General features: G+C 40.4%; 1 protein-coding gene across 1 annotated transcript in view; it reads right to left on the bottom strand.

The window, feature by feature from the left end:
* LOC149321633 (guanine nucleotide-binding protein G(i) subunit alpha-2) overlaps positions 1-10,950 on the bottom strand; it is a 187,655-nt gene extending 176,705 nt beyond the window's left edge. The window contains exon 1 of the mRNA XM_089525822.1: positions 10,608-10,950. Coding sequence (XP_089381948.1) covers positions 10,608-10,725 — 118 coding nt within the window. The 5' untranslated portion in view covers positions 10,726-10,950. The remainder of the gene's footprint in view (positions 1-10,607) is intronic.
* Between the last annotated feature and the right edge of the window lie 14,863 nt (positions 10,951-25,813).

Raw genomic sequence — 25,813 nt, 5'->3', positions numbered from 1 at the left:
ACATTACATACCCTATTTATTAGAATGGCCTCATTTAATATCATTTAGTGTAGCTATCAGAATATTATGTCGTCAATTTCGGAAGAAACTAAAGAAATGGCAAAGGACATATTTGACTTTTTCATATTACATTCCTTCACTACTTTATTTTGCCAGTCTTAAAACCAGCTGTTAGTCCATTTAACACTTCATGAATGTTGATCCTACAGGGACAGAATATCTCAATATTTGTGGTAGGCATTAATCCCGTAAATAACCATCCCCATAATCTCCAATTCAAGATTTGACATAAACAAACAAATTTGAATGTAAGTAAATCCAAGTCAGAGAAGATATATCACTGTTTGCTGGAAAACAACTAGTAGGCTAGATGTTTTTAAGCAAGTTGAACATGCCGCCAATGAAAACACAGGAAATAAATAGGAAAGCCCCAGTTCCCTACCATATCCAGTATGAGCAAGTCTTCAAAATACAACAAAAAGGTAAGAGACCAGGGCTCGTTATCTGAATTTTTCCAACAACAAGTAGATTACAAAAGAAAAAGAAGAGTTGTCTGCAGAAATAAAATTAGATGCCTACTTCAGAATAGATGGGATATTACAACAAACCTGCAACTTTGCTGTGTGGAGTAATTATGAGGAACTTGAAACTTCAAACTAATTATAGCCTCAATATATATTTCCCTCAATACCTGATACAGAAGGATCTATTCCCCCACCTAAGAGAGGAATAGGGGCCTCAATTCTCTGTCAGACATTTTGGAAATGAATCCAGGATGATTTGTGGAGCAGATGAAACAAAAGAAAAATACAATATTCTTTCTCCCCTTCCATAAGTAGCAACAGAGTGAGAGAATTTCAGTAGTATAAAAGAAAAGAGGAGTGGGAAGTGGCCCTCCAGAATTGGCTGGACTACAACTCCCATCATTCCTCACCACTGTTTATGCTGGCTACCACTGCTGCTGGGGCATAGAGTTCTCCTATATATCCCCAAAATTCTGTCACACATTTCCCAAGCACTGCCTTTGGCAATTGTTGGTGTGAACCCTGGGTAAGGGCTGAAGTAGCCTAAATGAAGACTCAAGATAACAATGCCACAATAATTTGTATTTGATTCACATTAGGGAAACAGCAGGTAGCTTTTAAAACACAACTTTTAAAGCAGAGTAGAGAGAGAAGGAAAGATGTGGCTTACAGCAATGTGCTCAACAGGACATTCTTCCTAAGTATTCATATAAATTACATTCCAAGGGTCAGAACTGTAGACAAAATATAGTCACATAGATGAATTATTGGCCTCACATTTTGCAACAGTTCTGAGCCACTTTCAAAACAACTATATAATTTCTAATAGTAATTTAACCTCATAAGGCAAGATGCATTTTTAAATTATAAAAACCAATAAAATAAGAGTAGAATCATAGACTACAAGCAGTCACCACACAAGAGTACATCTACACTGTAGAAATACCATAATACAAGGTCATTAGCATTCTTTGCTTAAGAGGGCTGATGCACTCACAAAACTATAGCCTGTTACAGACTGCCATAATAAAGCTGCTCGGGTCTCTTTGGAGGTATGCTGTTTGACTGATACATGGGTCCTAAGAGTCCGGAGATCGCGCCAAAGCCACACTCCATTCCTAAGCACTGGAGTGCAGCTTTGGTGCAGCTTCCGGATTCTTAGGATGCATGCATCATTTAAACAGCACACCTCCAAAGAGAACCGAAGCAGCTTTATTTTGGCAGTCTGTAACAGGCCTATAAATCCCATTATTCTGTAGGATGGAGCGATGCAGTTAAAGTGGTGTCAAACTGCATTATTTTTACAGTGTAGATGCACCCAAAGTCTCATACATATGGCTGAACAACAAATATACTAAAAAATAAGACTGAGTTCTCATAAGCAGCATATATACTGTAAGTGCTTACTAATATATTACATTAATGGTACCTAGATATGATATATATTTGGAAAACAATGTAACAGTATTTTCCCCTGTCCTGTAAATCTTTGCATAGCTATTGATAAGGCAGCTATGATGTGAAAATTGTTGTCAGGGCTTAATACATCAATCACATAAGCATCTGACAATTACATCCGCATAACAAAAAAAACCCCAATAATTCTGGGGCTGGGAGACATACTTTGTATAATTTTAGATTATGCATGTGTTGCTGCACCATCATCATTTCAGAAGTGGGCATTTCCCATTTTTCATTCTGCTGAGAAAAACAGCAATCATTCTCTGTATTTTAAATGTACTTCTACTAAAAACAATTTAACACACTTTACATTTTTCTGCCCTGTTGGGACATCTTTTAAAATCAATCAAACATTACTGTCCTTTTATGAATAAGTAAATGCATGAAAGTATAGTGCCTAGCAGTTTTCATGATACTCCTTTTGAGGGGAGAAAAACTATTTATGTATCAAGGAATCTGATCCTGCCAAAGCTTCCCTCACTTTATGAATTATAACCAATTACTACAAACTCCTTTTTTAAAAAACAAACAAACCCTTGACTTCCAAAAATAAGTAGTGATTCTACAGAAACATTAACCTGGCAATCACTGGAAGTACTGATTCAGAGTAGACACAAATGTCACCATGTTTCTCTAACACTCTATAAATACTAAGACCAAATGCATCTGAGGAAGTAGACTTTAGTCTGCAAAAGGTCATGCTGCCAACTTATTTGTTTTAGTTAGTCTCAAAGGTGTTACAAGATCTCTCTACATAAACACTAGTTTCATAAGATGTCTATGTCTGCATTCACACATAATGTTAAACCGTGGTTTAGGGTTACATAGAGGAACCACAATAAACTTCCAGTTTACATGCTCTTCTTTACACCCCAACGCAGCACAGTCACAAGAAAAAGCAGAAAATCTATTCTTACATTTTATATCAACTACAGCTTGTTGAAACATCTGAACCTGGACAAAGTGGTCAGTCTTAACTGAAGTTTGCTAAAACAAGCCAAGTTAAAACTATAGCTTGTAACCTGGCTTATTTCAACAAATCATAGTTAAAATTAACAATGAAAAAGGTCCAAGCTCACTGCAACTTCTTATAATGATAAACCATGATTTACTGTTACTTGTGATCATAGAATATAAATTTGTCTCTGCATTTCAATGTAATTTAAATTCTAAAGCTAGCATTCTATCCTTAAAGTTCCCTTTCAATAGTATCACATCCTCTGAGGTAATGGTACAGTGGAAAAATAGTATCTAATACATGTAGCAAAACAAAAAGCATTGTGCATTTTATACTACAACAGAACCATTTATTTGGCAGACTGATGAGCTTCCTGTTAGCACAAGACTATTCCATTTGCAGTTCCCAAAAATTGTGTGCGACTGCAATAATCTAATTTCTTTTTCTGGTTTGCAAAAGCAACTGCAATGAATATGTGCAACAAAATTCATGTCAGTACAGTACCTGTTTGATGCATCTGCTTTTCATTTCTCATCTTTCCTGTAAGTTTTTTATTTGTTTTAAATTTTGGCTGCTAAATGGACTTCAGCTTTCTCATATCAGTGATAAAAGTCCTCAGAGATAGAGGCATTTGGGTACACTAGGGATTGCTAAACCAATTATTAAACAAACTATGAACACTCTCCCAAGTGACAATGTCAAGACACAAGAGCTCAAGACACAAACAAATGCCCCAAAGAGGAAACTGCAAGAAAGGAAAGAAAAAATCTCTACTTTGAAATGCATTTAGAAAATCCTTCTCTCAGCATAAAGGCCAACAACATTCTGAAAAACTTTCCTCTTTTGTTCTACATATTAGAACAAGAGGGGTAGGAAAGAAATGATGAGAAATCACTAATTCGGCAAAAATAACCTGACCTTATTTTTTGCAATAGGCTAAGCATGCAATTCTCAATTCACTGCTTCTGAAGTCAAGGTGACTACTGGTATTTTGAAATATGTGGTTTAAAGTTAATACATTTCAGCCATTCTATGCACGGTCTACAGCTATCAGAACAAAGCTGGAAAGTTTTCACACCGACGCAGAATTATTTAGAAAAGTCTTTTTTTTTTAATAATATAGATATTGTATGCTACCTATATATTCTGAAACTGATGAATGTTCTATATGTCCTCCTAGATGCGGGAGGAACCTTTGAATAAATTAAGCTTCATTTTGAAGGTGTAACCATTTTGTGTTAGAATGAGCATCTATAACACCAAATAAACCTCACATATGTTTAAAGATTACACTGTGCCATATAGCCTAGTCAGAATTCTGCATAACAAAGAGGAAAAATAGAAATTAAGATTTTTTTTCTTCACTGGTGAGCAGAAACTATTCTGAAATGGTAGATTTAAATCACTAGGCAAGCATTATACATTGATTTCTTGAATGCACAAGAGCCCTCTATGTGTGCTTGAGAACATCAAATACTCAAGACAATTTGATCTATAAAAGCCCTATAGGGCTCAGGTCCATGATATCTGAAGAACTGTATTATTCCTTATGAACTAGCCCATGTTTTTGAGTTCTGCTGTGCATGCCCTTCTCTTCACTTTCACAGGTACTTCTGTTAGGAAGAAGGGAGATTGTCTTTTCAGTGGCTGTCCCCAGGCTTTGTAACTCCTTTCCCAGAGAAGTCAGTCTGGCATCCTCTCTACTTTCTTTTCACAGACAAGTAAAGACTGTTCTATTTCAACAGGCATTTGATGAGTGACTGTATAAGGCCTCTCTTACCTAAACAATATGTCGGGTCTTGCTAATTATTGTGCTGGTGTGTGTGCGCGCACACACACATGCATATGTTTAATAATGTATGTTTTAATCTGGTTTTAATTTTTGATTATTTAATCTTGTTTTAACTTTTGTAGCTTGTGCATTTTTAATTTGTGCTAAGCCACTTTGAGTCCTGGACTGGGGAAAAGGCAGGCTAGAAATAAATATAATAAGAATAATAACAAAAATACAAATCTTCTAAAATCTATGCGTAGGATCACAGATGTCTGCCTTATCATCATGTCACTCTGCTGGAAGCTACTCGCCAATGAAGCCCAACAAGCTTACTCTTTAATGAGCTTTATAAGAAATTTTAAAAGTGTGACTGTTTATACAAGCTTTTGCAGTGGGGGGTGTTGCTGAAAATGTTGTGCAGGATAGACCATTCCACTGTTTATTTAACTAATACCTGTATTTTATGGTATTTATAACTGGCTTTATTGTATTGTTCAGTGCTGTTTGTGACTTGCTCTTAGAACCACAGCAGAATTATGAGTAGTTCTATTTTTAACACAGAAAAAGCCAACAACAATAAACATAGCTTCACAATAAATATTTTCAGATAAATCCACTAATGGCACACTTCTCAACTCATTACATAGATTTTAGTGGTTTTACTTTTTTTAAAGGCTGTTAAAACATTTGCTTACCATATTTCCTGCACTGTAACTACTGATATTTGAAATAAACAAGTAGCCTCTGATATATTTTAAAATGTGAAATATGGTATCAGTGTGAGAGCTAGCGTGGCATAGTGGTTTGAGGACTGGACTATGACTTTGGAGACCAGGGTTCAATTCCCACTTAGCTATGAAACCCACTGGGTTATCTTGGGCAAGTCACATGCTCTCGGCCTCAGAGCAAGGCAGCAAATCCTCTAAAAAATCTTGCTAAGAAAACCCCATCACAGGGTCACCTTAGGGTCGCCATAAGTCGGAAATGACTTGAAGGCACACAACACACACACACACACACACACTATCAGTATCTAAGGAGCAAGGTGCCTTGCACGACTGGGTCATTTAACACTGTTCTCTGTAAAGTACTTCCTATTTATCCTCCACTTCAGTTCCAAAAATTTTACATTTGTAATGACTTTTAAGTGCTGTGTGTGCTTTTCAAAAAGGAACTTAAATAAAACAGTCCATGGTCCAAAATACATTGCTGAAATATTCCAGTTTGAGACCACTTTAACAGCCCTGGCTCAATGCTGGGGAATTCTGGGAAATGTAGTTTTGTGTGAGAGTTTTTGTCAGAGAGTTCTGGTGCCATAATAGAACTGAGCCAGGGCAGTTAAAGGGTTCTCAAACTGGATTTATTTCTGCAGTGTATTTTGGATCCATCTCAGTCATTCAGAAACAAGCTCTCCCTATCGTCACAAGATAACAGAAACAGATTACTGATGGTCTGCCATGAAATTATGATTCTGTGGAAGGCCTACATCAGGGATGACCATCATGCAGTTCTCAAGATGCTAAAGGATTGCAGCTCCTAGCATTCATCACTATCAGCTGTATTGGCTAATGCTGCTGGGAGGTGCAGTCCAACAACATTTGAAGAGGCAGAAGAATATCTGCAACTACAATAGTCACTCTTGCCTCCAATCTCACCCACACTTGTATATGTTATACAGAAATTTCATTTAGACTTGCATCTGAAGATCACAATTTATATTTAAAAAAAACATATAACAAAAAGGATCTTGTAAAACCACAATGAGCACAACGGAGTATCAGTTACTAACAGCTCAGCAGAAAATGACACAAAGTGACCCAAGTAAAAAATTACTTAACCTTGCAGTCGCCATAATCAAACTAAGATGTCAATTGTACAGTTTCTACACAATTAATATTTAATACAAAATTTGTTCTGTTTGGATCTCTATTTTTGGAGCACATTCTCTCAAACTAGAGAATTTACAAGTTACGACGTCACACAGCTGTCATCAAAATCTGTGTTTCTCAGGCTAACCATTGCAGGGGACTGGCAATTATTGTTTTCCAATGTTCCATTGACCAGCACTAAATTTGTGTCTATTGGCTGCAATTGTTAGCAACTTCCCGGGGACCAGCAGCCAATGGCTCAGAGATCATCACTGATCCAGGGACCCTCCTTTGAGGACCACTGATCTACAAAATATGAAAACCCAAACACAATATGACAAATGCCTTTTGAAAACAACACCATTTAGTCTTTGGCAGATGACAACCTACCACCTTATACATAGTTTGCCCAAGTTTGCCCCAAACCACCAGTTTTGAAGTCCCTTCACTGGCTGCCAATTAGTTTCTGGGCAAGGTACAATGTGTTGGTGTTTATCTTTAAAGCCCTACATAGCTTGGGTCCAGAATACTTAAGGGAATGCCTTCTTCCATACTGTCTGTCCTGCACTCTAAGGTCCTCGGGGAAGGATCTACTTCAGCCAAAAAAATCTAGGCTAACTTCAGTTACCCAGAGGGCCTTCTCCACTGCTGCTCTGAAGCTATGGAATGACCTGCCGGAGGAGATCCGCCACATTTCTACCCTTACAGCCTTTAAGAAGGTTCTTAAGACTGACCTCTTCCAGCAGGCCTTCCTTACCTAGTTCCTCTCCCCATATACTGTGACCTACGTCGTGGTGTCCACCAATTCTTCTCTTAATTTTAACACTTTGTATTTTATTGTTTTTAAATGCTGATTATTTAATTGTAATTTTAGTACTGGGATGGGGGGGGGGGGTTGGGAACGGAATAATTTTTGAATTTTATTGTGTTTTTATGTATTTTATTGCTGTGACCCGCCCCGATTCCTTGTGATTGGGCAGGCTATAAATTATTATTATTATTATTATTATTATTATTATTTATATTCTCTCCTCATTTAAAGTATCTGTAAACTACTCTTTATACAGGGCAGTTTGCAACCAAAAATTACAATAAAATCCAGCCACACAATTAAGACAATCTTATTAATTTACATGTTCTATACTACAGGCCAATGTATTGATCTTCTGGTTCAATTAATTGCTATTTCCTTTCTTTCTTTCTTTCTTTCTTTCTTTCTTTCAAAATGTATTACATGGAATGTCAAAGGTTGCATATGGCTGCCCTCCTTGACTGAAAGGGTGAAAAATACTAGGCTAACCTGAGATTAGAGCAGTAGACTTGCCATTGGTTCATGGACCCAAAGCCCCAAGATCATTTCTACAGATTCTTCCAATTAAAATCAATGGGGCTATTTTGGGTTTTGACCATATTAGCCTCGTTACAAACTCTAAGCTTTAATACAATTAATAAAGCCTCCAATTCAGATCACCTCCATGGGGATTTATCATACAATTCAGAAATAATGTTGTTCATGTACCCGCACATGGAAGGAGCTTAAACTAGATTAACAAATGCCACTTACGATGCACACACAACAGAACGATTTTAAAAAATGACAATCAGCATATTTTAGGTGTAGCTGTAAGGCTCCAGCCTTGAACAGTTATTATGGAGTAGTCCAACTGGACTTAGTCAGTGGGAACTACTTCTAAGTAGACATTGACTATGGGCACTCCACATTTGCGGCTTTGACTTTTGCAGATTTGATTATTTGTGGTTTTGATTGAGATGTTCTCTCTCGGAATCTCTAGGCCCTTCTGTGCAACTCTGCCAAAAGTTGACCATAGAGTTGTGGTGGGGAACCTAGAAGTTCCTAGAGAAAACACTTCTCTGAGCATTTGTAGGTCCTCTAACATGACTCTGTGATCAACCTCTGGCAGATGTTCACCATAGAGTTGCAATGGAAGGCCTGGAGATTCCTAGAGAGGTGTTCTCTCGGGAAAAAAGAATAGTGATTTTTTTTATTTGTGGTTTTTCCACATTCACAGGGGTCCTTCAGCCCTAACCCCAGCAAATGTGGGATTAGCTGGGATTAGGGACACAGGACCACTGTGAAAGTGGGGAAATCACAAATAAATAACCACTTTTTTTAACCTGAAAGAACACCTCTCTAGGAAACTCCAGGTCCTCAAGGATAACTTTATGGTCGACATCCACTGGAGGCTGACCACACAATTGTAGTGGAGGACCTAAAGATACCGAGAGAGGTGTTCTCTCGAGGAATCTCTAGGTCCTTCACTGCGACTTCTGGTGAAAGTTGGCCATAAAGTCGCACTGCAGGACCTAGAGATTTCTAGAGATAACATATTAATCAAATCTGTGAATAATTAAATCTACAAAAGTCAAGGTCGCAAATGAGGAGGGCCAACTGTATGGGATTGCTCTTTACAGTTGGCTCTCTGTTTTCGTGGGGGATCCGTTCTGGACCACCACCACCCGTGAAAATGGAGGATTGCACTTATTCAAGCCCCATAGGCTTGAATGGAACGTGCCCCTATGCATATGCCATTGCAAATAGAGGAGGAGGTCCTCTGCGTATATTCAAGGGCACGGATCCCAGACCCGTGCATTAGGAGGGGCGACTGTACATCAATAACTTTGGAAAACAGTATGCAGAACCAAAACACTGTCAACGCTTATTTAAGAGATGTGAAAACAACTTTCCTCTCTAAAGTCAGGAGACAAAGAGCTGCGATGCCAAACAATTCATTAGTTGCCTTCTGAAGTGCAGTGAGGGCTGCGAGTGTAAAGGGCATTTCAGTCAGAACTAGAACTTCACTAAAAGGGCATCATAAAACAAAAACAGAAAGAAAGCTAATTTTCACATGTTGCTTTAGGCTGGTGAGGAAGTCTGCCACTGAATTAGCCGTTGATACAACTCATTATCAGTACATTTTGGTGAATCTGTCACATGTTTCACCCCTCTCTTTTCCAACCAAGACACTCTCCTATCGGCATTAAAAAACAACACTCTGCACCACGATTGTTCTTCAAAATGCTAAAAACGCTCCCAGTCCTACAGTCCTCTAGTTTGCCCAGGATGATAGCTCAAAGCTAACCATTACATTTGCCATACTTAATAGGCAACAAAGACGTTCATGCATGAAAATTAATCAGCCCAGAAAAAGCATCTTATCTGCGGCGTTGCATAACCCATGAAAATATCCTTCACACATTCACTGTTCTCACAAAGACTCTCCCAAAAACACAATGAGCCCAAACATAAACCTTCTGGTTTGCTTTGACTTCTCCAAGTTTGTGCAATGATGGTTTTTCAAAATAAAGAAATAAAGAAATAATAACTAGGGGAGGGTTGTAAAAAAGTGAAGTCTTCATAAAAAGGAAGGAGACCAGGCAAAGTGAGAAGCAGCTCAGGAGCACCAGGAAATACTCAAACTATCCTTGCTGCTCAAGGGGAGGAATAGCCCAGTCTGTTTGTTTCTGAGGAGAGTGGCGCTGGGCCTGTCTTGTTTGCAGTTGAGACGCTTGTTTTTCTCTCCACCATCATCTCCACTACTACTACTACTAACCTGACAACATAAATCAAGCCTGAAAGAGGAAACAAAAATGAAAGTCTGTGAGATGAGATGATTAAATGTTGTGAAATGGGGGCTGGGGGTGTTGCACACAGACATTTCAGGTTACAGACTGGGTTGTCTATAGAAAACAAAGGAGGGGGGTAAGATGGGGAAGTGTTTTGGCTCCTTCAAGCACATGTAGGTGCTCTTGTTATGAGTAATCCTGGGCAAGTCACACTCTCTCAGCCTCCTCCTCCTCAAGGGAAGGCAATGGCAAGAGCCCTCTCTGAAGAAGCCTGCCAAGAAAACCAGGCTGGCCAGGGAAGGGCTCGAGGGAGCCACGGAGAGGGCGGAGGGGCTCCCTGGGTGACCCCCAAAACCCCGGGGGCTCAGAGCCCTTCTGGGCCAGGGGTGTGGCAGCAGGAGCCCCGCCGAGCGAGGGCGGGAGGGCGCGTCTCTCACCGAGGAGCAGGAGCTTGACCTCCCTGGCCGCCTTCTCGCCGTCCTCGCGGAGGTTCTTGTCGATCATCTTGGAGCGCTCGGCGGCCGCTTTGTCCTCGGCGCTGACCGTGCAGCCCATGGCGGGGCTCCTCCGGACCCACAGGCTGACCCTCCGACGGACGGACGGACGGACGGAGCGAGGAGCGAGGGAGTCCTGGCGGCCGCTTCTGGCCGGAGAGAGGCGGTCTGGGGGGAAGAAAGAGGCCAAGAAGGAGAAGATCGAGAAGAAGGGGAAGGGTGGGACCGGCCTCGGCCCCAGAAAGGCTCCTCCACACTCAAAGGGAGAGAGAGAGAGAGAGAGAGAGAGAGGAAGCGGGAGGGAGGGAGGCTGGGCCTCCGCCGCCGTCGTCGTCGTCAGTGAGGGGAGAAAGGAGAAAGGAGAGGGTGGAGGGAACGGGGGACGGTTGAGTGAGGAGCCGTTGAGGGAGAGGAGGAAGGGAGGAGCGATGGGGCCAGAGCGGGAGGCCAGGAAGGAAGGAGGGAAGGAAGGAAGGAAGGAGATGATGATGATGATGATGATGATGATGATGATGATGATGATGATGATGATGATGATGATGATGATGATGATGATTGCCCTCGGCCTCCTGGAGAAGGAAAGGGAAGAGGAAGGCAGCCTTATGGGGCGCACTGCGGACTAGGAGGAGAGGGCTCAGGAGGGAGGCGCTGGGGATGGAAGGTTAGGCCTTCCTCGGGGAGAATAGGGGGACTAAGACTGTGGGGAGTAAGGTTTACTAAGGCTGAGCCTGAGGGAGACTATAGGGGCTAAGAATAGAGGGAGTAAGGTTTACTAAGACTGAGCCTTAGGCAGAATGTGGGGACTAAGAATAGAGGGAGTAAAGTTTACTAAGGCTGGGCCTGAGGGAGACTATAGGGACTAAGAATAGAGGGAGTAAGGTTTACTAAGACTGAGCCTTAGGCAGAATGTGGGCACTAAGAATGAGAGGGGTAAGGTTTAGTAAGACTGAGCCTGAGGGAAAATGGGGGGACTATGAGTGTGGGCAGTAAGGTTTACTAAGACTGAGGGAGACTATATGGACTAAAAATAGGGGGAGTAAGGTTTACTAACACTGAGCATGAGGGAGAATGTGGGGATTATGAATGGGGGGGAGTAAGGTTTAGTAAAACTGAGCCTGAAGGAGAATGAAGGGACTAAGAATGTGGGGAGTAAAATTTTGTAAGACTATAGGGAGTAAGATTTAGTATGACTAAGCCTGAGGGAGAATGTTGGGAGTAAGTATTTGGGGACTGAGATTTAGTAAGACTAAGCCTTTGGGGACTAAGGCTAAGAATGTAGAAACTGGGAGTTAGTAAGGCTAAGACTGAAGGAGAATTTGGGGACTAAGGCTAAGAATTTGGGGACTCAGACTTAGTAAGAGTAAGCATGAGGGAGAATTTGGAGAGTAAGATTTAGTAAAACAACCTGAGGGAGAATTGCGGGACTAAGACTCAGAATTTGGGGACTAAGACTTAGTAAAAGCCTGAGGAAGAATTTGGCAACTGTGCGCCATTTTGTCCCTCGCCTCTTGCTGTCCGCGTAAGCTGGAGTCCACGTATGGCGAGGGCACGTATGCCAAGTGCAGACTGTATTAATCAAAACTGCCAATAACCAAATCCACAAAAGTCAAAGCCGCAAATGTGGAGGGCCCACTGTATATCTGTCTACTCCAAAGCCCTTGGGGGGATTGGTTTCCATTTGCAGCATGTTTTCAGGCCCCTTGGGCCCTCCCTCCCTCCCTCCCAGGGCCAAAGAACGTTCTGCAAAACTTTTCATTAAAATACTTTGCCCCAAAATGCCATCTAGAGGATGGGCAGCATTTCTTCCATGCTTTGGACCCTCTCCAGGCCTTTATTTATTTATTTAGTGTACTTATATCCCGCCCTTCAGCCTTAAAGCCATTCAGAGCAGCTTACGATTATTATTTTTAATTATTTTAATTTCGGCCCCAAAGAGGCCTTTTTTGAAACAGGAAGTGATTTCTTTTTTTTTAATTTAATATTTTATCGTTAAAATGATTCAATAGAAATCTTTACATACAGACACATACATACATTACAGATGCAAGTGCAAATACATTCATTCCCTGTATACAGGATTTATAGATAAAGATGCCTCCTATATGGATGTATCTTAAAAGTCAAGAAATAAGGGAGTAATACATATAAAACAAAGTTAATATTCTTATATTCATTTCTTTATTATCATTATTATCTCTGTCTCCTGTCACACCAATTATCTCTCCCTCTACCTCCTCTACTTCCTCCCTTACTTGCTGGCTACCTACTACTATCTTTTCTACTCTCCTTTAAACCTTATATTCCTATCCTCTTTTTCCCTTTTCTTGACTATACTTTTTACCCAACTCTTACACTCAACCTTCTAGATACATACACACACACACACACATACCTACACAAACCTTCCATACATATCATATATCCCACTTTTCTCCTTCTCTTTCTATATCTTCTTGTTATTTCCTCTCTAATAAACTTCTTTACATTTCCTCTTCCATACACCCCATCCCTTTCATACCAACTTCCTCCCTACCAATATTTGTCTTTTTGAAACAGGAAGTGATTTCTGTTCACTTCCTCTTATTTAAAAAAAGACTCCAAAATGTAGTGAAAATGCACTCTTTACTCCTAGAGGGCATTTGGGGCAAATTATTATTATTTTGCAAAACTTATGCGGTGAGGGTACAACTGTTCAAGGTATTCAGAGAGGCTAATTCAGTCCCTTTCCACAGTGTCCCACCCTGCTCTAAGGCGGGGTTCAAAAAAAAAAGACATCTGCTTCAAACCACTAATCGCTATGATGACTTTAAATACTTTAAATATCCTAAAAGTTCTGGGCAGTTGTAAGAGGAGCCAGTATTCCTCAGTTGATTCAGTCCAACAAGTGAGACCTACTTTACAACTGTGAACTACCCTGGCAATGGGGACAGGGCTCCTTTCTGCACCCCATTATTTTCCTCCATGGTGGGCCCCTCAGGACAAAGGAGGATGTGGACCTAGCAGTGACAACCGTGATGGCAGCAGCCCCAACCCAGCTGGAAGCCAGTGAGTAACCCTCACAAGGTTGTCTGTTTTGGAGACTCCCCACCTTGCTTTAACCTGTCATTTCTCTCTTCCTCCTCCTCTCAGGTCTTGAGTCTGCTCACTCACTTCTTCCAGGCAGGATCTTGTAAGAAAACACAGACATTTTAAAAATCTGCTTGAACAGAAACTTTAACTCTGAAAAGAGAACATGTCTCAGAAAAAGGAGGATGTATGGTGACACTAGCCTAGAATAGAGACATGACTAGTAGATAGCAGTGGTGTCACTAGGGTTGGGTTGGTGTCACCCAGTATTATTATTATTGTTGTTGTTGTTGTTGTTGTTAACCTTTATTTATAAAGCGCTGTAAATTTACACAGCGCTGTGCATACAATCTTTTTAATTGGACGGTTCCCTGCCCTCAGGCTTACACTCTAAAAAGACACGACACAAAAGGAGAAGGGAGTGGTGGAGGGGAAGGGGATGAGGGCCAGCAGTTCTTCTCTACCTCCAAGGCCTGGACCAAGGAGATGGACTGGAGGGAGGGCTTGGCTTCTTAATGGATGGGTAAACTTCTTCCAGGGAGGCCTGTTGGAGTTAGCCTGCCTCACTAGTAGGATAATACATATAAAATACATAGCAATACAGGAAATGATTCAATAAAACAGGCAACAAAAGAACATCAAATAGCAAGTGACAGTTATGCAATGCCTGGGAAAGCTTCTCTGAACAGGATGGTCTTCAACTTTGTTTTGAAGCTGGTTAAAGAAGTAATGGCTCTTGTTCGCGAGGGAAGAAGGTTCCAGAAGTGAGAGGCAGCAAGTGAAAGGGGGCGAATCCGAGATGGGGCAGAGGAAATCCTGGGCTGGGACAGCAGACCTTGACTACCAGAACGGAGGGCCCTGGTGGGAAGGTGAGGAGAAATAAGGTCTGATAAGTAAGGGGGGGGGCAGCCCATGGAGGGCTTTAAACGTCGACAGCAGGAGCTTGTACTGAATGCGGAAAGGGAGGGGGAGCCAGTGAAGGGATGCCAACACAGGAGAGATGTGGTCAGAGCGGTGGGTGGAAGTGATAATGTGTGCAGCTGAATGCTGGACAGAGATTAAAGGACGGAGGTGAGAAAGAGGAAGCCCTGCCAGAAGGATGTTACAGTAATCAAGTCGTGAGACCACTAGGGCATGGACCAGGATCTTGGCAGTAGAGGCGGAGAGATAAGGTCAGATTTTAGCAATATTGTATAAAGAGAATCTACAAGCCTTGGCTGTGGTCTGGATCTGAGGGATACACGACAGAGAAGACCAGAACTCATGGTGTCACCTCCATCCATTGACTTCCTCCCATGCCAGACCATACAGAATCCTTAGTAATGTTTTTGTACTAATGTTACTCAACAATGATAACTCCTGTATATCACTATAAATAATGGCAATAGTGACATAAACAACCAGCAAAATTAAAAATTATACATTGAAATTACAATATCATATGCACAATCTAAATGTATTTACATGTACATAGTTTCATGCGGCTAAAGTGAAAAATTGGTAGGATGTGATTTTTAAATATTTTTAATTAAAAAAAATAATTTTAAAAAACCATCTCTTCCACTGAGTTGCAGCATTTTAAAGAGATGTGGCAAACACCACAGCCTGTTTCTGCCCAAAGGCCGGTGTTCGGAGAACAGTGGTGTCACACAACACCTGGTTTGTCCCACATCTCCCCACCCTCATAATGATGCCCCTTGTGTTTGGAAACTACATTTGTTTAGACCCTAAACTTTAGAGGATCAGTGGCTTAAGGACAGAAGAGGCATTTCAATAAAGAAATGTTAGTGATCTTTTTATGTGTACAGGAGGCAAGAAAGGGGAAAATACTTGATAATTCCTAGCATGATGATGGAAAAATAGTTAATGGAATTATGTTAAAACAGATCTAAATGGTGTAGTAATATTTAATCAGCTGTATGTGTCTTGAGGTACATTTTTGCCTGGACATACTTTGAGATCTAAAGGGGTAGCATCAATTATGAGACAGAGATAAGAACCACAATAGGCTGAAGCTAGATCTGTTTGTTAATTCACAACATGTTCTCATGCTGATCCCTATTGGTTAGCCTGACCTAGTTGACAAAGGTAATGAGAGGTTAGAGCTCCTTGAAAAAGGGTGGAAGAAACTCATAGGAACCTGGAAGTGTATTTCTTGGCAGTTTACAGAACATGGTTGTCATGCTGGCCAGTGGATTCTGTAAGTTGGAGTCTAAAAAAGTAACATTGTCAGAGCACTGAACCATATAATGAATAAATATTAAGTGTAGCTCTTGTTGAGACATGTAAGTAAAACCTATTTATTTCAACAGATGTTTCACGGACCCTGAAAGGGTTGGCACTGGGTCCTCTGATTTTATGTTTTATGTTCTTTTGTTTTATGGCTGCTATAATTTTATTATGATCATGTTTTATTGCCTTCTGATGACCACTATTATATTACTTTGTTGATTTTATCTTGTAAGGCTTTTTGAGCCCTGTAGAAGTAAGACAGGGAATTTAAATTTTAAAATAAAAAACAAGGAAGTGGCTTTCCATTGCATAAGTCGCATGCAGAACATGGAAGCAATATACAGAGGCAGACAAAACATGTACAACTAAACACATGTATATATGTTTTTTTAAAAAATAGTTTTCACATAAATAACACTATTACCATGCATGATACTTTACATTCACAAAGTAAACCCCAGACATAGAGTTGAAATGGAGTGCTATGACCATTGCTTGGCAATAGTTCTGAGATTACATCTACAAGTTCCCTTAGTATTCTTGAATACAGTTCATCCAGCCCTGAAGACCTGAACTGAATCATAGCAAGATATTCCTTCACTTTTGTCTATCCTGGGCTGCAATCCCTTTACTGTATGATTTGTTCTGTTTTTACTAGTTAGAGAACTGTTTTGTTTGTTTGTTGGGTTTTTTTTGTTTGTTTGTTTGAGGAGAAGACTGAGGCAAAGAAGGTGTTGAACAGTTCCTCCTTCAGTCTGTCTCCTGTTAATATGTCCCCATCTTTTCTACACAGTGGCCCTACCATTTCCTTGTTTTTTCTCCTGCTACAAATGTAGCCCAACCCCCCCCCCCTTTTTTTTTTTAAACCTCTCCACCAAGCCTGAACTCATTCTGAACATTAGCTTTCTGGCTTTCTCCCTCTAAATACTGGCTATTTGTTTGTTTTCCTCTTTGGTGACTTCAACTTTCTGCCATTTCTTATACATGTCTCTCTTAAATCTCAGTTTATCTGAAGTTTCTTTGTACATCCACTGGTTTCTTCAGACACCTCCCAAATTTATTCCTCATTAGAATTGTTTGCAACAGAACTTTCAATATCTAACATTTAAGAAACACTCCTGTATCATGAACTCCCTTCCCTTTGAGCATTTCTGACTGTGAGATCTCATCTACTATTTCCCTAAGCCTACTGAAATCAACTTTCTTGAAGTCCAGAGTGTGTGTCTGACTATATTTGCTTTCTCCTTTCTTCTATATAATAAATTCCAAACGGACATGGTCATTGCTACCCCAGGATCCCGCTACTTCCACCACTTTGGCTTTTAAAGCTCTCCATGGATTGCCCCCTCCCTACCTGTCAGAGCCTCTCCAGAGTTTCTCCATACCTTCCTTCCTGTACCCTTTGGTCAAGTAATCAAGGACTGCTGTCACAACCAAGGACGTCCATGTCTTTGACTCGGATCCACTGGCCACCCCCTTTTCTCACTGGCCACCCCCTATTTCGGGAACCTCCTTCCTGCACAAGGTCACTCCATCATCTCTTTGACCGACTTTAACACTGAGTTGAAGACAATTTTGTTTTAGGGAAGTGTTCTCTGCCATTACATAAATCTCCGTTCCTTTGTTATTTTAACCTGTGTTTTATATTATTTTAATTTAAATTGCATTAATTTGTAATTGTTCCTAGAATGTGTGCCTCCTGCAGGTTTTTATTTGTTTATTTATTTATTTTAATTAATCTGATTATTCTGTACAGCACTTTGCAAATTTACAGTGCTTTATAAATAAAGTTTAATAATAATAATAATTTGACAAGTTCATCTCTGTTCATTACGATCAACTCTGAAGTAGCTGATCCTTCTCTTGCTTGCTCCTCCTTTCATACAGTGAAATTGTCTGCAAGACAAATAAGGTATTTGTTAGATCTTACATTCTTGGCAGAATTTGACTTTCCAACAAATATTGTGGTTGATATCACCCACTACGACTATAGCTCTCATTTTTGCATGTTTAGTAATTTGTTATAGCAGGGTATCATCCAGATCTTCAGTCTGACTATAGTATCCAGACACTGTCAACGTGTTTTCCATGTTCTAAATCACTAATTTCCTCAAAGATGTACACATCCTTGTTTATATAATACTATTCCTCCTTATCTCTGTGATCTATTTCCTTGGAATAGGTTATACCCTTCCATTACTATATTCCAGTTATGAGATTCCTCCCACTATCAAATGCCTATCAAATCATATTTGTCTTCTTGTGTTAAAAGTTCAAGTTCATCTTCTTTGTTTCCCATGCTCTGCAATGTAGAGACTTTTAAGACCATGATCATTCTCTCCAGCTGATTCCCTTTTCCCCCCCCAGCCCACTCTTGGGTTCTTGTACTATTGGCCCAGTTTACTTGTATTGTTGAGGATGTTTCCCCCAGTATGTTCTCCTACCCTTCAGAATACTGTCTCCTTCCCCTTCTAGCTCAGTTTTAAGCCCTCTTGGTTAGGTTTGCAAGACTTATAGCAAATACAGTGGGTCCTTGCCTTACGTGGGGATCCGTTCCAGATCCCGCCGCATAAGGCGAATTCCACCTATGCTCAAGCCTCATTGTAAACAATGGGGCTCATGCGCGGCGGTGTGCAACGGGCGCACGCGCCCATTCAGTTGAATGGGACGCGCCGCCCCTTCCGCCCCGCACACGCCCCGCGGCTTGAGCGTGTATATTCCTACCAGCCACTATGAGGTACAGCCCTCTTTTTAGTTGGACTACAGTACAGTTGGCCATATCTATGAATTCATCTATCTATGGCTTGAAAATATATACACATACATTCCGAAAAGCAAACCTTGCTTTTACCATTTTATATAAGGGACAGCATTTTACTATGCCACCATATTTAATGAGGGTTGAGCAGCCACTGATTTTGGTATCCACGGGGGTCCAGGAACCAAGCTTCAAGACATACCAAGGGCCCACTGTACAGACTGGTGAGGTTTTCATTTATAAGCCACACAGCTGCCTCTGCTTGGTTGGCAACTGAACAGCTGTAGCAACTGTGATTCTAGGGTTTTACCTTGCACCTTTGCAAGAACAGACTTGGCTGTGTGCAGGCAAACCAGACCCAGCTTTGCTTCTTGATTTTTCTCTTTTTCCTTTCAGACCATCTCAGATCATTTAAAGTCAGGTGTCGGATATGGGCAAGCTCCAGACAGCCAGCAAGATCTATGGTAGTCCATTCATCTGGTTAGCATGGGTTTGCTGTCTTTTTCTGACAGGGCTCCTAGTTTGTTCACACCTATATGGATGTCAAAAGTGCAGCAGGAGTGTATTTTTCTTTTTTCCTTTTCTGTCTGTAATTAAACAAAAGACAACAAAATGACGTAGAAATGTTTTTTTCCCCTTTTCAGCCTGTAATTTTTTTTAAAAAAGATAACAACCTAAAGTTGGTAATTATCAGTATGGATGGTTGTTTGTTTTTTGGTAAGGTTGGAAATAGCAATGGTTAAAAATAAAAATACTCTGCAGAAAGAGACTGTGCTCCTACTTGAATTTTTAAATTGCCACAATTCTACTCCAGCCTATTCATGCATACATTTTGGCATTTACATGTACCAAGTGTACTAGTCTATCTGTACCAATCCTCCTCTTTCTTGTTTAGTGAAGGTCAGTGCTTGTTAGTGTTAAGAGCTACCCAGAGTTCTTCCAAGCCTCAAGTGGGAGGTTATGCTGTATGAAAAGTGCAAGCTTGTCCTCCTAAAAATAATAATACTAAAGCTGTTTATTCATTGCAGCTGGAGAAAATACCAACTGTAGCTGCAAACCTAAACACTGAATTTCTCAAGCCAAGTCAGTATTGGACTACCCAGCTGCCTTCATCTCCAAAATTATCACAGATAATAAACCCCTTGGTAACTAAATATTTTGTTACTGATTAAAACAGAGATAAATATTTTAACTCACAGGTTATCATTCTTTTCTGCACAGAAATGTTACCCAAGAATATAAATCTGAAATAAAATTAACTTGTATTGGCATCATAGCTTTGAAGAGGGGCTTGTTAACTATTATGGCCTAAATGCTTTTTTTAGTTCCAACTAGCGTAGACCCATTCAGTCAAGGGGATAGTATTGAATTATCATTGATTCAATTGATCTTCCCTACTTGGGATTAGCAATAGAATTTAAACCATTTTCTCTACCCCCTCAAACCTACCTACCCTCATCTCTAATGGTTCATCTTTCTTGGAGGTTGCTTGCAAGAATTACTAAGAAAATGGTTATGTCAAGCACTCTGAACATTTAGAAAAGTGCTATAATTAAGTCCTGTTATTAAGAGGCCATTTCTTTGTTTAATGGAATGTCTTTCTTTAAAGCTATTCAATATCTACATGACATGACTTAATTCTGCAGAAAGGGTATCAGACTCCTCAATCTTTTTGTTTAATTCCTTCTAAACTAGGGGTGGAAAGTATGTGACAATCCAACAGCAACCCTCACTCTCCTAGCTAATGGCAAGGATACTGAGGGCTGTATTACAACATTTGGAGGAATATATGATCCCCACTCCTGTTCTAAACTATATTTTAAGATTTTCCCTATAATTTTTAATAGTCTAATTTTGTGAACAGTCACATTTGTCATCCTTCAGGGTAAACTTTGGGTGGGTGGGGGTAATATTTTGCTAATACAGCTCTTCAGACAGTGGCACAGCTGGCAGATAAAATGCTATTGAGTTGATGGAAAATGCATGATTCTGTAATGCAACTCTGTGTAATCCTTTGTAAAAACATAGCTGAAGGACACAATATAGTTTCATAGACTAAAATAAGGGCTAGGATTAGCATAATAATCATACTCTAGTGTGTCCCAGGAGATTTCATTTCTAATTACCAGTTCCATTAAATTATTGTGATCAGTAAATTAGCCTCCATGAAAGCAATCTGATTAACAACAAAGAATGTGGCCTTGCACCAAATGCAGGATCATTTTTGTCAGCTGTTGAATTAATCCAAAAATTAACCCTCTAACATGAATCCATCCTAAAATCTTTTTAGTGCTGTGTTGGAATTGTTATGCTCCCTATACAACAACAGGCATGGGAAACACTTGCTGTCCAAATGCTGTTGTATGCCAGGTTCCACCAACTCCAGGGAGCATGGCCTAATGGTTAAGAGTGGTGAAAACTAGTCTAGCAATATCTGGAGGGCCACAGACTCCTCATCCCATGTGCAGTTTTTGTTGATTGCCTCTTTTTTCATCTAACCAGAAATACACCTCTTAGGAATCACTCAGGGATACAGCAGACATTGTAAATTCATTGGCATTTGCTTTACCTCCCCCAAACCTTGCAATAATTATGTCTTTCAGTTTCACAACATTTGGATACTCCACAATCCTCACCCTCTAGGAGGAAACCTTGGTGCCAGTTTTTCAGAATAAATCACTATAGTAAAAATTAGACTTTAGGACAGCCTCACTGCAGGAGTGGCAGAACAGTTTCAAGGGGGTTCATTGGGCAACTCCCCCATTGGTCCTTCTCTCCTAATGTCCTGCTTGTACCGAAGCAGCTACCTATAGGAAGTCTGCTGGGAGGACAAGAACTGATGATTTGCATGTAGCTGTCTGAAGCAGACTGACTTCAATTACAAATGCAATTCTTTTGTAATGGAAAGAAGGAAGCTAGTTGGGATGGCCCGTTTCCACTGCTCCAATAAAATTAAAATGAAATGCCTCACCAAAAGGGAGAACAAAAGGTGTGTGTTGGGCTGCATTTACAAAATTTGCATATCTAAATTTTATATGTAGATGCAAATTTAGAAATAATAAAGATTTTAAATAGAAATGCAATCAATCTCAGCAGAATGGGAAAAAGCTCCAATTAAGTTTGGGGAACCTGGGGGAGGATGAAACCAATTTCTACTGCTGTAGTTATTTAAGTTTAATTTTTTTGAATGTAATATTAATATTATTCTTTTTATTCTTCCTTGCCAAAAACATTGAATGAAATTTGAGTATTCAAGGACAAGAAAGAGAAGATGGAAGCCTCAAGCGATCTTGGATGAAATGGATTTTCTGGACCCGTTTCAAACTGGCTTCCGGGTGGGCTATGGAGTTGAGACTGCCATGGTCGCCTTAGTCGATGATCTCCGTCTGGGCATGGACGGAGGTAGCATGTCCCTGTTAGTGCTTTTGGATATCTCAGCGGCTTTCGATACCATTGACCATGGTATCCTTCTGGAATGCCTGAGGGAGTTGGGTATCAGGGGCACTGCGCTCCAGTGGTTCCGTTCCTAGCTCTCGGGCAGATTCCAGATGGTGCAGCTCCGATAAGAGGGAGCTTACATCTGGCGTCCCTCAAGGAGCTATTTTGTCCTCCATGCTATTTAACATTTACATGAAACCTCTGGGAGAGATCATCCAGAGACACGGGGCGCAATGTTATCAGTATGCTGATAACACCCAAATAGGTTTCTCTGTGTCTCCAACTGTTGCAGTGACTAGGGATGGCATCTCTCCTCTAAATGCCTGCTTGGAGGTAATGGGCTGGATGAGGGAAAACAAACTCAGTCTGAATCCAGAGAAAACGGAAGTACTTGTGATAGGCTCCCTGGGTCCGGATAGTGAAATTTCTCCACCTGTTCTGAATGGGGTCATGCTCCCCCTGAAGGACTCAGTTCGCAGCTTGGGAGTGCTTTTGGACTCGTCGCTCCAATTGACATCTCAAGTGGATGCGACGGTCAGAAGCGCCTGTTATCAGCTTCGGCTGATACGCCAGCTGTGACCCTATCTGGGCCAGGGGGACCTTGAAACGGTGGTACATGCTCTGGTAACCTCTCGATTGGATTTCTGCAATGCGCTCTACATGGGGCAACCCTTGTACCAAACCCAGAAGCTTCAGTTAGTGCAGAATATGGCAGCAAGATTGGTTGCTGGATGTTCCAGGACCGACCATATAACACCGGTTCTTCAAGATCTTCATTGGCTGCCCATTCACTTCCGGGCACAATACATGGTGTTGGTTATTACCTATAAAGCCCTAAATGGCTTGGGTCCAGGCTACTTGGAGGACCGCCTCTCCCCATATAATCCGCCCCACACACTTAGGTCAGCCGGGAAGAATTTGTTGAGGGTTCCAACCACAAGATATGTGTCAACCTCACAAAGGGCCTTCTCCTTCTCGGCCCCTAAAATTTGGAACACTCTTCCCAATGAGCTCCGTTCCATCACTTCCCTGGATTTGTTCAAAAAGAAGCTTAAAACCTTTTTTTTCCACCAGGCTTTCCCCCATTTCCCTTGATATTATGTGGCTTCCCCCTATATGTACTGGCATCATGGATTAACAATTCAGCTGGCTTTGACTGGGGTAATTGGTTTTATTTGTTTAATGTAATGGTTTAATATAGTGTTATTGCTATGTTTTTATTGAAATTTTTATTTTGTATTGTTGTTTTTATTGCATTTTCTGTACACTGCTTTGATCATCACGGAAAAGCGGTATAAAAATAAAATTTTATTATTAATTTTATTATATTATTAAAAAATGCTGTATTTTAACAAATAATAAAAAATTAAATAAAAAAATTAAAAATAAAATCTTCCCCTTTTCCTATTGCCCTCAACTTTACCATGCATTATTATCTTTTCTAACAAGTTCTTTCTTCTCATGATATGGCCAAAGTACAACAACCTCAGTTTAGACATCCTAGCTTCTATGGAGAGAGGGTTCAGGCCTGTTTGCTGTAGGGACCATTTATTGGTCTTTTTAGCAGTCCATGGTATTTGCAGAACTCTTCTCCAGCACCCCTCGCACATGACGAGGGTGTTCTTTTTGGCCCGTCTGGACTAGGCCTATAATAGGATTAGCAGACAGAAGATGTTCAGAATATTTGCAGTATTTGTACATATAAATAGAGCCCAAGAGCTATAGCCCTGTCTCTATAAAATAATGAAATATTAACAATCATATATGCCTCTCTTGTCAGTCATTATCCTAGAATATTGTTAGGAAAAACAACAACAACAATAGTGACAGAAAGGCAGTATTACAACACTAAAGAAAGAAAATCAGACAGAAAAGCCAGTGCCCTATTTTGAAAGACTCTTGAATCACATTGGAATTTGCTGCCACCTTTTCATTTCTATGTGTTGTGTATGTGTTTGTACAAGGACAGCTTCCTAGTGAGGCTTTTGCTCTAAGTATGCTCTAAATATGTACTTAATGTTCAACAGAAAGCATACTAAGAGAGGAGTAGGGATCCAGTGGCCCTACAGAGTTTTATACAATTCTATGATAAGGCTCTTTTAGGGCAAGTCTGAAGCATTGCTTCTCTTAAGGAATGAGGGAACTGGTTGTACAAGGCACAATTGTACAGGAATACCGTGCCTGAAATACAACATAGTTAACATTCATCAGGAAAGCTCAACAATTGCAACAGAAAGAAGGACTACTTCCAATGTGATCCATATTTAAGCCCTATTTATAATCATAAAAGAGAATTACGTCTGGTCCAAAACAGACTGCAGAAATTATCCAGTTTGAGACTGCTTTAACTGCCCTTGCTCTGTGCTGGGAATTGTAGTTTATTATGGCAACAGAGCTCTCTGACAGAAAAGGCTCAATGTCTCACAAAACTATAGTTTCCAGAATTCCCTAGCACTAAACCAGGACAGTTAAAGCACTGTCAAACTGGATTACTTCTGCAGTGTGTTTTGGACCTCTGTTTTTGATACCTGTCTATAGCCAAAAGTACCTTCTTCAGTCACCAAATGGCAAACTTCCCTTCTTTAACCATCAAAAAGGAAGTTCCAGTGATGCCTGGGATATGCATTTATTCAGGGGGCCTGGGGGCAGTTCCATGCAGTTCTTCCTTCTGCAGGGCCTATTTATTCTTCCTACAGTTAAAAAGAGATATTGTGCCAGAAGTGGTCTGGATTTTTAAAGCCAGAAGAAATCTTTATATTTTGACCATGCTTTTACATCTGCAGTGATGCTATGCTTGTGTGTGAGAGGAACACAGGCTTTTTTTAAAAAATGGAGGTTCCTCGGTGTTTTGGAATGCACTTGTTTGACCTAATTGCTTCCACATTACATAGAGGCAGCTGATTTTCCTCCATCATACTTTTGAGAGTGAGATCACTGAGATTAAACTATTATTGTTTTGATCTCTTATTGATTGTGTATATATGTGTGTGTGCATGTGTTTCCTGTGCACATTGCAGATAGACTGCCATGTGTATGCATGTGTGCTTTGTGTGTGTTTTTTTGTTTCCTGTACGCCTTGCAGATAGATTGACTGTTTTCTGAAACAAGTCCCCGCCCCCAATAGTGGTACAGTTTTTGAATACTGAAACAGTAAACGTCTATCCATTACATATTTGTTTGGTTTGTCTATATTTCAATTGTCCGTCTGTCTGTCTGTGTATAATGTTTTATGCTTACATATGAAGAATGGTCAAAAAACAATATATAAATGTTGTAAATAAATTATTTTTCTTTCTTTGGCTATTGTGTCTCATTTTCCTGTGGTGACTATGTCAGATTCATATGTACTTTGGCTGAGATACATTGTTATGGGTTTTTCCTCAAGCTAATCATTGCAATTTGGATGAGAACGGCTTTTTCTTGTCACAGGAAATGCTGCTGTTTACAATTTGCATAGCTGTCCAATTTGCAAGTGATTAGATGCTCCAGGCCTTTCATGCAAACTGTGTCTAGCAGCACACCAGGAAATTTAGTGATCTAACTTTCTAGGGGGGCAGTACTCCTGGGAACACTTGCCTAAGCATTACTCCTCCTCTTGTACTCAGTGAGCCTTTCTTCCAATAAGAGGACTAGAATCAGGTTGCAAGTCATGTTT

Source organism: Sceloporus occidentalis, unplaced genomic scaffold, assembly GCF_023333645.1.
Source record: "Sceloporus occidentalis isolate IW3139 unplaced genomic scaffold, rSceOcc1.0.p SCAF_1, whole genome shotgun sequence".
Taxonomy (NCBI): domain Eukaryota; kingdom Metazoa; phylum Chordata; class Lepidosauria; order Squamata; family Phrynosomatidae; genus Sceloporus; species Sceloporus occidentalis.
Note: the sequence above shows the minus strand (reverse complement) of the source record. Positions and strands in the feature narration are given on the sequence as shown.